The sequence below is a fragment of the Gordionus sp. m RMFG-2023 genome, chromosome 4, assembly GCF_954871325.1.
Source record: "Gordionus sp. m RMFG-2023 chromosome 4, tfGorSpeb1-WG-v2, whole genome shotgun sequence".
Taxonomy (NCBI): domain Eukaryota; kingdom Metazoa; phylum Nematomorpha; class Gordioida; order Chordodea; family Parachordodidae; genus Gordionus; species Gordionus sp. m RMFG-2023.
In genome coordinates this window covers 12,178,649-12,192,866 of record NC_088778.1, presented here as the reverse complement: position 1 = coordinate 12,192,866, position 14,218 = coordinate 12,178,649, and the positions used below count along the sequence as shown (strand labels likewise).

At 25.7% G+C, this 14,218-nt stretch overlaps 1 protein-coding gene across 3 annotated transcripts in view; it reads right to left on the bottom strand.

Annotated features, from left to right (window-relative positions):
• Positions 1-13,883, bottom strand: part of LOC135928122 (ubiquitin carboxyl-terminal hydrolase 15-like) — a 30,183-nt gene extending 16,300 nt beyond the window's left edge. For 2 of the 3 annotated variants that reach the window (XM_065464479.1, XM_065464480.1), the window contains exons 1-9: positions 13,778-13,883; positions 13,626-13,738; positions 13,287-13,556; positions 13,084-13,238; positions 9,127-9,248; positions 8,870-8,954; positions 3,549-3,722; positions 2,262-2,420; positions 324-548 (exon numbers count right to left, since the gene is read on the bottom strand). In XM_065464479.1, coding sequence (XP_065320551.1) covers positions 324-548; positions 2,262-2,420; positions 3,549-3,722; positions 8,870-8,954; positions 9,127-9,248; positions 13,084-13,238; positions 13,287-13,556; positions 13,626-13,738; positions 13,778-13,863 — 1,389 coding nt within the window. In that variant the 5' untranslated portion in view covers positions 13,864-13,883. The remainder of the gene's footprint in view (positions 1-323; positions 549-2,261; positions 2,421-3,548; positions 3,723-8,869; positions 8,955-9,126; positions 9,249-13,083; positions 13,239-13,286; positions 13,557-13,625; positions 13,739-13,777) is intronic. The other variant, XM_065464482.1, reaches the window with a different exon arrangement.
• Positions 13,884-14,218: the final 335 nt, after the last annotated feature.

Sequence of the window (14,218 nt, the reverse complement as noted above, 5' to 3'; positions counted from 1 at the left end):
ATTGTAACAAAAATAATATTACAATAGTAGCATATCATTTTTTTTATTAAAAAAATAATCAATAAAAGAAATCCATTTTTCATTTCATAATATAATAATATAAATAAAAAATATATATCATATAATATGTTTATTTGTTGATAAATAAAATATTAACATTAAATATAAATAACACTTTTTTTATAAATTTATAAAATATATTTGAATAACATAATAAAATTAAGCATCCTGTAATTCTTTATAAATTGTAATCAAATTATCAGCAACAACTTACAAGAAAAATAGTTTCAACTTAAATGAATGAAAAAAGTGACAAAATAAACCTGCGCCGGTGGCCTTTCAGAATCGTAGAGTACTAATTTGATTTTGATTGCCCTTTCTTTCTTATAGGGTAACGGGACTGATAAAGTGGAAAAGGGGTCGAAGGTAACCGATACCTTGTTGCACACGGGACAAATCAGAGTCGATTTAAGCTGCCCGTAGAAAGTATCTACGACTATGGAGTCGTTTCGCATTTTAAAATGTTTCCACGCCTCCCTAGCGACATCCTTGTAACATCATAAATATTGTTGTAATTCGATTCATAAATAAATTTAATTTTAAAAAAGAAGAGTAAATTTAACGAAGAGAGAAAATGATAGAAAATAAAGATAAGTGTTGATAAGACATTTAATATATATGATTAAAACTATAAATTATTTAATAAATTTTAAAATGTTTGCAACACAACACTTTTTGGAATAACCTTTAACTATATGAACGGATGATTGTATAGAAAAAAGTGTTAAGATATATAGTATCAGCGTCATTAGTTTTTTAAAATATTTGACAATAATTATCCTATGTACAAAATATTTTTTAAATGGCACATATGGCGGAGTGATTATATGTATAGGACGCAGCAACAGGTTGGTTCAATCCCAGCTTGGAATAGATTTTTCTTCTGAAATCAACTCAACACTCTCGATTAGGTTTATTAGAATTAAAGGTTTCAGTGATGAAAGTTAAAGTTACTATTATATTAAAAATGGGCGATATTGCATTTAATAAAAATTTGAGTATTATTTAGTATATTGCTATATATGTTGAACGAAGCCATATTTAATCCATTACCCAGAAAAAAAAATCGAAAAAACATGTTGGCTCGACCTAGACACTCCAAAACGGGAGGTAAAATGATAAGGTTTGGAAAATATAGGTGTAAAATAAAAAACTCAGGGCAAAAAAATTTTTTTTTAAAAAGAGGATGTAAATCTGGATAGGGTTAATAAAAATCGATTTTTGGATTATCACAATTTTTTTTTATTTTGAATATTTCTTTTATTTTTCTTTTACATATATAAATCTACAACAGATGTGTTACCCATGCTCATGTTATAAGAATCGGTTGATATAGTATTAATATCGGTTTGGGTATCGGCTCGAAAAATGGCATCGGCTACACTAACAATATAAGCATTTATATATCTTCCTAATTTTCTGTAAAATAATAAGGCTATTAAATAATAATAAATTTTTTAAAAATATGCTTTGGGAGAAAATACCCCCACCTCCCACCCTCTTGAGAAAAAGTCACCAACCAAACATGCATTCATTTTGTTACCCCAAAATACTGTTTTCCTGTTAAATTATTCAATAAATCATTGTTAAATTTGGAATATTCTGATTAGTAAAAACTACTTACGTTATAAATTTTATAATTGCAAATATAAAAAAATTTGAATAAATTTTCAGTATATTTCGGATTATTTTAATTAAAATTTTATATTAACTACTAAATTTAAATTTATATTGCATGAATTTATCTTAGTTCAAAATATAAATATTGATTATAGATTGAAATAATTATGTATTTTTAAACAATATTAAATAAAATAAAATGTAAATATTTTTTAATATTCATTAATAATATCTCAGTAATTTAATCTTAAATTTTTATAGCTTATTGTATCAAAACAATAATTTCAGGATTAAAAAATTTTATAAAATTATTTTTAATAAAAAAATTTAGCAATTAAAACTTATATACAAAACATAGTAAAGAGGTTATAAAATAAAATGTCTTTTACTTAGAAAGAAAAACTGATAATTGTTTTAAAATATAAATAATAAAAATGATTGATTTTAAAAAATACTGATATTTTAAGATCATTATCGCGATTTAAATTAATTTGTTTTCGATATGCTAACAATTCTCAACTTATAAAATAAAAAATCTATTATTAATTTCAAAAATAAAAGAAAGTATAATAAAAAAATACTTCATCTTTTCTCCCTTCAGCCTCCTTTAAATCTATGTAAGGTTTTTTCTTGATTCTGTTTAAATCCTCATGCAAACCGTCCAATAAAAATATGAGTAATTCTTGAGAATCATGCTGCTGGAAACCAGAAAATGTGGGCGCAAACTCTCCGACTATGTCCTTTTAATTTTAAATAATTGATTATGCATCTCCATGGTAATACAAATAAATAAATTGAGTTACTATTGAAAACATCACCTAAAAAAACAAATAAGCTAATTTTTTGGAAGAACAAACTAAGTTATTAAGTAGTGCTGTAAATGTTACTTTAAAAAAACGCGCTAATTATGTTTGATACTCGTGCCTTGTGAAAAATGGAACGTGTTACTCCTTACTTAAATATTATATATATTTTTTATTTCTATAGATAATAAACACAAAATTATAAAAAAATAATCTATTATAAGAAAAGTCCTTTTGATAATAATCTTTAATTTATTTTTGACAATTGACTTTCAAAATTTTGATCAAATAAACAAGAGCGTTTAGTAGTACCCATTACAGCTTTCAATAAGTTAAATACATGTTCAATTGGTGCAGAGGATAGGAGAGTTGTATTATATTTAATAAATAAAAATTAAAACATTTAAAGAATGATCTTAATTTTCAAAAAAATATTAGATCATTTTTACAAAATCTTTATTCTCAGATCCTCATCCATTTTATATATCTTTGTCAGAAGTCTGAATTCATATTTTTACTATCATGTTTTTTCGATTTGAAGTGCTAGACATCGAGGTTGAAAAAATTGGAATTAGGGTACAATCTACATTTACAAAGTGTAGACTTAGTGCCCTTAATTTTCTTTATTGGTGTAAAAAATGTTCATACTGGAGCCAAGGTGGAGACAAATCATCTTCATCTGTAGAAGTACTATTGACATTCTTATAAAATAAATCATAATATACGATAATATAAATTAACATGCCTTGATTGATTCAATATTGATTAACAATCTTGATTGTATAAAATTCAACAACAAAAATGTAATAAATAAATAAAAATGAAGAACTTTTGATATGTATTAAAAACTCGGCTTAAATTATTAATAATTCCCGTATTTTTAAGAAAATTTTTTAAGTAACGAATAACATTTTGCCTTACCACTAATTAAAAAAAATAAACGCGTTACTCCTTATCTTCTAAAACAAGTAACGAATGACGTTACTTTCCTTTAAAAAGGTAATGCCTTTACTTTTATTGACGCTACTTTACAGCACTATTTTTAAGAGTAAATGGTATATAAACTTTAAAAGTCCTGAGGGAAAAGGAAATGTGTTTGTTAGTCCATATACTTTCCATGAGTTTTGCATACGCTTTAGCAATCTGGCCCTTCATTCCTAGAGGATTGTTAGCGTTGATGTCTTGCAAAAACTTTTTACTAACGAAATACTCGGTAAGGGGTGGTACATTGCTTAAACACTATTTTAATTTTTTTATTATAAGAACCAGAATCATTTTTTAAAAAAATATTTAGAACCTAAACCTTCGAATTTCGAACTCTAATTAATACAGGAAAACTAATTTGGATTTGTTTGGGACTCAAAATTTTGGTCAAATTAGGGAGTTGCCCAAATTTATCAAGAGCCCAAGTTTAAATAAAATAAATATATGGTGAATTCCATGACAATTCAACAGAAAAAACACGATTTGCAACCCACTACTACAGATTTGGGCATGTCAAAAAAATATGGTATTTTGGGAAAAATGCACTCAATTAAATTTTAAATATCTTTGGATATTATTGAGCCAGAACGTCATTCAAATTTCTTTATAGCATAAAGGTAGACTTTAAAGTTAAATAATGTTAAATACTTTTAAATGTAAAAACTGAAAATGGTCATAAAATAAAATCGGCATTTTTTTCTATCAATTTTTTTTTATGTATAGATATAAAATAAATAAGCAAATTTCAAATTGGACCAAGCTCAAGTTTAAGAAATATGAGATTTGTCTATTGCAAATATTCTTAATAAATATTTGATATTAATCACTATTGTAATATAAGTCAAAAGTTATCAAATATTTCATGTTTAATATTTAAAAGAATAGTTATTTATGATCTAGAAAAGTATTTTTTTTTGGAAGGGGGGCTTTAATTTGATGAATTATTCTACTAAAAAATACATGTCATTTTTTTATTATAATTTCTTAAAGACAAAATCTAATTTTAATATATTGTGAATTCAATAATTTACATAATATGCAAATTATTTAACATTATTTAATTTTCCAAAGTATAAAACATTTGTATTCTGGGAATGAGTTTGGCCAACAAGATATTTTTTATATTCACCTTTTACATATGCGTAATTAATCTAGTGATATTTGTTCTTTAGAAATATAATGAATCTAAGATGTTTAATATTTGATTCTTATATGGGCGCTGAAGAGATAGCCATTTCAGCTAACCTTTTGGTAATGTTTGCCTTGGACTATTATAAAAAAATGTCATTTTTGATTCCAAAATCAAATTCATGGGGGCTAAGATTATAAATTTTATATATTGAGTACTACACCATTAGAAAAAAAAATTGTTGATAAATTTTAAATTTTGATTTTAAGAAAACAAGTCATTTTAGTTTAGAAAAAAAAATTGGTCTTAAATCTGCAAATTTACTTTTATATCAATATGAGTTTCCTTAAGATTAGAATATAATTTTTTGTGATAAAATAGTGAATATTTTCTAAATTCTTTTAACCTTTATTGAATAAAACTATTTTTACCAGGCAACTTACGACTCTTTCAATAGACGTTAAGGAATTTTCCAAAAATATCTATAATATAGTCTCCAAGAACACTTCCAGTTTATAATATTTGGATTGGATAAAACATCCTTTTCATTGACCATTTTTTTTGCTATCCTTGTCATGGACTAAGTCGTAAAAAATTCTTCTTGTTTTAGGGTCCAAGAATTTGGATAAACCGTCAATATCTGATTTTACTTTCGAGAATATGTTGTTTCAATTTTTTTTTTTTAAATGTCAAATTTTTTTTATTATTGTGTAAATGGTATTTATAAAATATTATAAAATGTAAATCGTATATAATTAATATAATAAATTATATGTTGGGAGGGAGGAGGTCAAAAAAGGGAGCCGTGGATGGCGATACAATTAGATCTGCATATATCAATAGATACACGCTGACGAAGATAGAAGCCTTCCTGTGGGTCACCAGTGATGGTGCGAATTTTTTTATCAAGGGATTTGAAGAAGGTTAGGGCATGATTAAAAAACCGATTGTGTCGGATACAATTGGTATGAGATTGCAATTGGTTATTGCTTAATGATTTCAAATTCATTGTTAATATTTAAATTATCTTCTGAAAAACGGTAGAATATAGGTTACCGACCATTCATTATCATAAAAGAATGTTACATACCCTTATATCATTGTTGATATCTCGCCTATTCGATTTTGAATACTTTGTGGTGTGGTTTGAACAGCACTGGAATATTTTTTAGTAATTACTTGTGATAAGCTAGCAGGATAAACTGCAAGAATTTTTGAGTTCCAGGATTGGAAATAGCTTTTGAAACCGATCCTTTAAAAATTCTTTCTCCTCTTGGCATTCATCGTGGGATGAATAAGAAAAATGAATATTTTTTATATTTACCTCAGCGCGCAAGATTTTATTTGATTTTCATAAGGTCGTTGTAAACTGGCCTGTGCAACCATGAGTTTCACAATCCCCTCTATTTCATCGCAAGCACTTTTCCCAGGCAGTAGAAAAGAAATGTCATTCTGTTGGGATAGCGAAGTCTACCTGATGTTAACACAAATTTATGAAATTTTTCCTGTTTTTATATTGGGCCATCGGACCCATCGGAATAATAATAAATGTATTTAGGCTCTGATAAAAAGTGATTTTTTAGAAAGTTTATTAATTTTTTTTGAAATAAATGAAATAAGTAGGTATATTATAAACCATCGACTCGGATATGGCTACATAACTTATGTAGGATGACTTGACCTAGAAGTGGCCCAGTAGTAACTCTGTCATCTTGAAGTATGAAAGAGTAATTTTAAAAATCACATAATACCAAATAATGATCTTGTTCTAAATTGTTTCTAAGATTCTGGTGGAATTTGTTTTGCTGTTCACTAAATAAAAGGATGGCGCATCAAAGATTTGGCAAATTCCGTCATCCAGGGAATTACTTTGCTTAATCCCTTTTCATAAATGATATTTTATATTAAATGGATTTTTACATATCATGTTCACATTTAAATAGTATTATTAATTTTAAAATTGATAAATTTCTTTAAAAATTGACAACTGGAATTGATAAATTTATTAGGAGAATGAATCGAAAAATCGATAATTAATTTTAATCAGAATTCGCTATTTATTTAAAATTACATGCGCTATCTAGAGGAAATTTTATTTTTTTGCCAAAATGCGATTTTATTCAACAAATATTATATTATGGAATATAAAAAAAGGTAAATTGACTTATATTTTCAAAAATTAAGTTTTAAGATATTTAAAATTATTAACGCCATGTATCGGTATTTTTATTTTAAGCATTTTTCCTACTTAACTTTTTTACCACTCTGAAAATGAACAGATCTTGGTACCCTTTACAATATCTGAAATATGGGGAAAATTTATAATAAAAAATTAATTACAAATACGTGAAGAGTTTACTTAGGGTTATAAAATGAGCTATGATAGATATATTTATAGTGCATCTTATATTAAATTTATTCCAATTTTAAAAATCATTTTTTTCAAAAAATGATCAAGCAGAGTTACTTTGAGAGCCTATATCTCCGGTTCTAGTAGAGTTAAGGGGTTAATATTTTGGATTCGTCAATTACAACACTTCATTAACTTATATACCAAATTTTAGCAAAATCTGAGATGGTAGGATGGAATGCCCCTATTTCTTAATTTTTATTCAAATTTAATCGTTACTAATTTATTCTGGTTAATCATTCAAGGAAGTACATTTAGACCTTCACAACGTATATGTTTATCTAAATTGTGCAGAATATGAAGTAAATTTAAGCATCCGCCACTATCTAATTTAATCTTTTATTTAAATACATAATATATTTAAAAGATTTTCGCTTAAATATATTATAATTAATAATTTATCAAATATTTAATTTTTTTTTTTATTTCACATAACACCTAATTAAAAATATTATAATTTATAAATTTTAATTATATAATTAAAAATAAAATTCTATAATTGAGTCCCCAAAAAGGAACCATAATTGTGTCTAAAAATTTCTATTTGAATTTTTTGTCGAATAAAAAGGAATTCTCTTGGTTCATTTGTGAAAAGTCGTATTTTATTAGCAAGATTTTTTAAAAACAAAAATGTTGAAGGCGAAAAATGCCCGTTAGTAGAAGTCACAACTGGAGTGAATAAAAAGTTTTTAAAATTTTTGTATTTGTTTATCTTTTTAATTTCAGCCTGTGTTATTAAATTGAAATTTATGTTTGAAGGGAATGATGAAACACACGTGTAGTCCCATATGAGTGATTTGCCGAGGGCCCAAGGTATGGTTGTCATACCATCAGGTCTTAAACCATCTACTTGAGATAAATTTGATGGTTCGAGATTGTTAGGAATGTGTGCAGCTGTTAAGCTTCTATTTATTATATGGTTTACAACTGAGTGGCGTTGATGTCGCCCTTGACTAAAAATGCAATTTAAGCCATGTCTACCCTTTGAATCAACGGGTGATTTGCATTTGACGCAAGCATGAGGCTGTACTATATCGCAAGACATAGACCAATGGTTACTCTCAGTTGTTCATCTGATAAGAGATTACCAAGGTTGCGACTAGGGAGTGATTCTAACCATTCATGACCACCAAGTCTGTCAGATAATTGAAGGAGTTGAATGCAATCTAAAGGTGGATTGACTGATATATCTGTCTGGTATTTAGAGATAAAAGGTGTGAAAAAATTTTTGTGTGATGATTGATGGTAATACGGTGTTAATGGGTGTGTTTGCCTTCCATTTGTCAATATGAATTTTTAAAATTGATGAACGATCAAAATGCCATCTAAGCTCGGCCCAACTTAAAATTTTGCACATTTATTAATTAGTTCTATATCAATATATAAAAAAATTGAGAAAAAAAACTGCCGACTTGATTTTATAATCATTTCCGGTTTTTACATTAGATTTTTTAAAACAATATAAGCCTACTATTAAGCTATACAAAGAAATTTAAATGACACTTCTAGCTCAATTATATCCAAAATTAAAGGGAGAACATTTTGCCCAAAATGCCCCATTTTTTGACCTTTAGAAACCAGTATCTCAGCCGCGGTTGAGTTGGAGGCTAAAATTTTATTTTTTCTTAGTTATAATATATTCAAACAAAAATATTTACTAGATCAATATTAATTTCTTTTAAATGGTATCTGATTAATAATATAATCTTCAAAGAAATAAGTATTAGCACTAATCCAATCTAATTTAACAAGGGTGCAGTCTAATTTCTGATTATATTGTTAAATTATCTGTTCTCGTTGAATGTAAATATTATTTATATAAGACAATAAAATATAGCAAATTAATATTAAAATATTAAGTACCTGAAGAGCAGAATTCATAAAACACGTATTTCCTAAATTGACAAGGCCTGATAATCCAGGTATAATTTTTGGAAATCTAGGCAGACTTTATATTGTTCAATAAAATAAGATATGATAAAACTTTATTTTAGAAATTGTTTAATTTTTAATTATCTATTCTTTCTTTTTCAGAAAATTGATAGATTTTAAAAAAGTATATATAATAAAGTACAAATTATTAATTATAATAGATATATATGAAATTATTGGTTTGATACTTTTGCTGATGTTCTTTATCAGAATATGCTTTAAATTGATAAGTACATTCCTCGTTTAATGGATGTTTTACAGTTAGAGGCCATACCTCTGCTCCTTTACGGTAAGTTTCCATAATTATATACTATATATTTTGTATATAATGGGTTTAAAATTTTTTTTGCTATATTTAACTAAAAAAACATAATCTTAAAGAAATCTCTAGGGATGTTTTATCGGATCGGGCCGAAATTCCAACTTTTTTAAATATCGGTTATCAGCCAATATTATAAAATTTCCCGATCCTATCCGATATAAAATGGCGTCTTTAACAAAGATAAAATGTTATAAAATTTAAAAAAAAAGTCATATCTAAAATCATTTATTAAATAAAATCGAAATCCATTTTTATGTATAATTTTTTAATAATAATAATTAATTAATAAACATCCTGCCATATTGTTATTTTTTTGATCATTCTGTTTATAAAAGTGTGCGATAATCTCTTCAGAATCTGTTTTTAATGAAGCTGGTGATACTGACAGTTACCATCGCCGCAGGCTGACCTCTGATAAATTGGAAATTTTGGTATTTCTAAAAAGAAATCTTCGATATATTAATGTTAAATATTATTTAAAATATATATTACAAATTTCATAATATATTTGTTTATTACTAATTATATATAGATTCTATAAAAGTGATTTAACAATAAAAATATTTTATATAGTTTTAGAATGGCAATTGAATTGAATATAAACTATAACTGATCATTATAATATATTTAAATGACGTATGTTATGGTATAATAAAATTATAGATGTTATACTACTAAAAAAGTATATTAAAAATTAAAACCATTGGAATCTTTACAGACAAAATTATATATAACGGGTCGGGAATCGGCCGATATAAGTTTAATATCTGAAATATCGGATCGGATCGGCCTCCATATCAGTACACCCCTAGAAATCTCTATAAATATAATAGTACTAACGAATTGAAGTGTTTGTGTTTTACTGCAATAATCAAATAAGGCATTTCAAATGGTAATTTGCATTAGAGATTTGTAAAGTTCAGCAATTAAAAATCTTTGCAAAAGTTGTCTGGCCTGTTGTAATTTTTTTAAATTATCTTCGACTTGGCCCATTAAAATTTTACGAAAAATCGGGCCTGGAAAATTTTTGAAAATTCCCCATGGCCTAAATTTTTGCAAATCTTCCATCATTCAATTTTTTTTTTTCAATATCTAATTTTTTTTAAGGCTCTCATATTTCTTCTCTATGGCTATCTATTTCCTTCTACAACAGTTTTATAAATCAATTATGTTTGCTCTCTGTATTGAGTATATTTGTAATTGAATCATATCATAAATAACTTGTCTTTGAATTAATGATATTATTTATAGATTAATTATTTTACAGTTCAGTTGTTTGTATGATATCTATATTGTGTATTTGTAATTGTATATTATAAATAACTTGTCTTTATAAATTTACTATGATTATTTATAGATTTAGTATCTTAAAGCTCTTAAAATACAAATACATAAGCATATTGTAATTTCTTTTCAAATAATGTTAATAAAAATTAGCTTGAAATATAAAAAAATGTATTAAAATTTTAATGCCTAGGCTGGCCTTTTAAAATTTCACAAAAAAATCAGAGATATGTGAGGCTCTGTGTAATATTTTATATATAAATAGTCATATCTGGCCCCAATTTATGAAGAAATTGCCTGGCCTAGTTTGTTAAATTTTTTCCCAACAAGCCCGTTTTAAAAATATTTTTTTAATTTTCAAGTCCAGCTTGAATGCTGGATCACACTTCACTGATCTCTGATAAATATGCAAAATAATTTATTTTATTTTTTAATGTTCTTTTTTATAAATTAAAAAAATACCACTTCAATTTAATCAATAAAGCGTTTTATAGAAAAACAAATGCTTCTACTGTATTTATATGCACTATTGAAATAATTTATTTTGTAAAAAGAAATGCACTGTCAAAATTGGCAATACTCATCAACTTTGAGCATAATTTCTAGAATTTATTATCAATAAATATTGTATATATCAAAGATCTGCAAAGTTCAGCCCATCCAAAAGCCTGTTTTGCAAAAAATTTTAAAAAATATATAGGGCCCAGCCAGAGTGGTCCAAAAATTTAATAGGTATGTTACACAATTCATATATAAAAAAAAATTTGGGCTGGGACACACAATAAAGGGCCTTACAAATCCCTGATTTATCATAAAATTTTAATAAATCAATTGAGAATTAAAATTTTGAAATAGGGCCATTCTGTGTCAAATCGATCAAAAATGGCACATTTTTGGCTGATTCCCTTTAAAATTGTTAAAAATTTTCTGGAATTGTTTAGAATGGTATGGGAAAGCCTTTTATTTTACCTAGTTCCTAGTTCCCAAGATACAGAGCTTCAAAGGTGGGAAAAATAGTGAATTTCAAATCTGTAAAATTTTAAAAATGATTATATCTTAAAAACTATTTATAGTAAAAATAAATATAATATATCAATCTAGGTAAATCTCCAAAGGTCTATCATAAGAAAAAAAAATTGGTTACAAATCCTTTTATAAATATATTTACAATGTGAATCCTTAGCAATGCTATTGGCTCTGCCAAAATATGTAGTAAAAATTGACATTTTAATTTTTGGATGCTATACGTAACTAAAAATTATGGTTAAAATTTTGTTGCTAATTGGCCACAAATTTTTGTGCCATTCCAGTCAAATTAATCAAAAAGCCTATTTTTGGCCTACCCTTTATAAAGTGTTAAAAATTGCTGGAATTATTAAGATTGGTAAAAAAAATACAAAAGCCATTTATTTTAGTTTGCTTGCACACCTGATTGCTGAGATACAGAGCCTCAAAGGTATGAAAAAATAAAAAATTTTAATTGTTTATATTTCAAAAACTTTTTATTAAATAAAAGTGAATATATTGCATAGTGAAAATTATGACGTTATGGTTCAAGATGAAGTACAAGGATTTTACTAGAATAAAGCACAAGTAACCATTCATCCTTTTGTAATTAATTACAAGACACTTAATAATTTAAATCATTTAAGTTACATTATCGGAATCTATCATTCATAATACAATTTCCATTATTTATTCCAAAAATATTTAGTCTGCTACTTAACAGTTAACAGAAAAATTTATAGGCCACCCAAAAAAAATATGATAGACCTTTCGAGATATTCTTTTACCTACAATTTGATATATTTTATTTATTTTTACTATAAATATTTTAAGATTCTAGTCACAATTTTATGCACCTTTGATACCCTGTATCTCGAGAACCAGGTGTGCTAGTGCGCTAAAATATGGCTTTCTCATTTTTTTACCTACTAAATAATTCCAGAAAATTTTAACAATTTTAAAAGGTGTCAGCCAAATCATGATAAATTTGACATGGAATGACCTTATTTTGAATTTCAAGCTAATACTTTAATTAATACTAATTGAAAGTAAATTACAATATGCTTATTACATTGCATTCTAAATACCTAACTAAAATACTAAATCTATAAATAATATACTATATTCAATCAGTTATTTTAGATATGATCCCATTATAAATCTACAATACAGATATCAAACAATTGATTTATAAAATGGTTGTTGTAGAAATAGATAGTCATAGTGCAAAGATATATGGGCTTTAATTGATATTGGGGAAAGATAAGATAATAAAAATGTGATGGCCAAAAAATTAGTTCAAAAAAATTTAATAGACTGAGAAGACTTTGCATAAAATTTTAAATGGTTAGGCTGAACAGATTCTTTAAAAAAATGATAATTGGTTAGGCAAAAAAAAATCAACAAGAGTGGTCAGGCAACTTGTACAAAAATTTTTAACTTTCTGCAATAGGTTGAGTTTTACAGATCTATTGTTTTTATATTAAAAACAATGATAATCTATCAAAAATGTGTGATTAAAAAAAGTAGTTACATGATCTGATGTAATTCCAGCATCATACATAGTTTGCTTTATATTAGGTAAAGGTATATAGGTTTTTATGACATTACATTTATTTGACATCCATAACCTAACTTCTGTTTCATTTGGTAACTCAAAAAAAGTTTTTAGATCTTGTTCCATTTTACCTAATATTTTAATTATATCATTTCAGGTAAAATTTAATCTAACAGTACTTATCAAATCATTTTTATTATATGAATTGGTAGCAAGTATATCAATATTAGGAAATTTAAACATTTTTAGTTTTAATGGATATATGTCTAGAAAAAGATTATGCTTTGATTCTATTCCTTTATGTTTGTTTAAGTCAACAACTTCTCTACTGATAGCATGTGAGTCATTTAATATTCCAAAGTGATCTCTCATTTTTTCCCAATCTTCTTGATTAATAATTTTAAAATCTACATCTTCAATCAAACCTGGTTTCAGTATATGATTGGTATCTTAAATTAAATTGATATACAATTTTATTTTAAGTAATATTTATGTTCACATATTTTAAAATTATTTACCATCTGTTAATAGGGATGAATTATCAATTGGGCCAAGAACTTGTTCAAATAAATTTTTATTTTCATCTAAAAAACTGTACAGTTTTGCTAACCATTCAGTTGATATCAGGTACCTAGTTTAATTACTATAAGCAAGCTTTCATATAAAATACCATATTTCTCCGTCTTTTTTTAGAGATTTTTGAAAGAATGATTTGCAATCTATTCGATTTTCTTTTATTTTAGTTGACCTAGCCATCAAGAGAAAAGGATAGATAATTTCGTGGGCAAAATATATATAATAAATAGTAAAGCAAATATAATTAATGACTCATATAATGGAATAAGAAAGAAAACAAATATCATTAACTTTTGTTAATAATTGAAACTGTATTTAGGATAATATTTATTTAAAATCTAGAATAGCCATTATAAATATCAAGTATATAATTTGAATTTTTCATTAAATATATTTTAAAAAGTAAACGTTTTACTCTTAAAATTTGAGAAAAGGTTTATTTTATATTTTTCACTAGGTTGCTTCCAAAACCTATTTTAAAGATTCGAAATGTTTCAAAACTTTAATAAATATTGTCATTTTAATCAAATCGTAT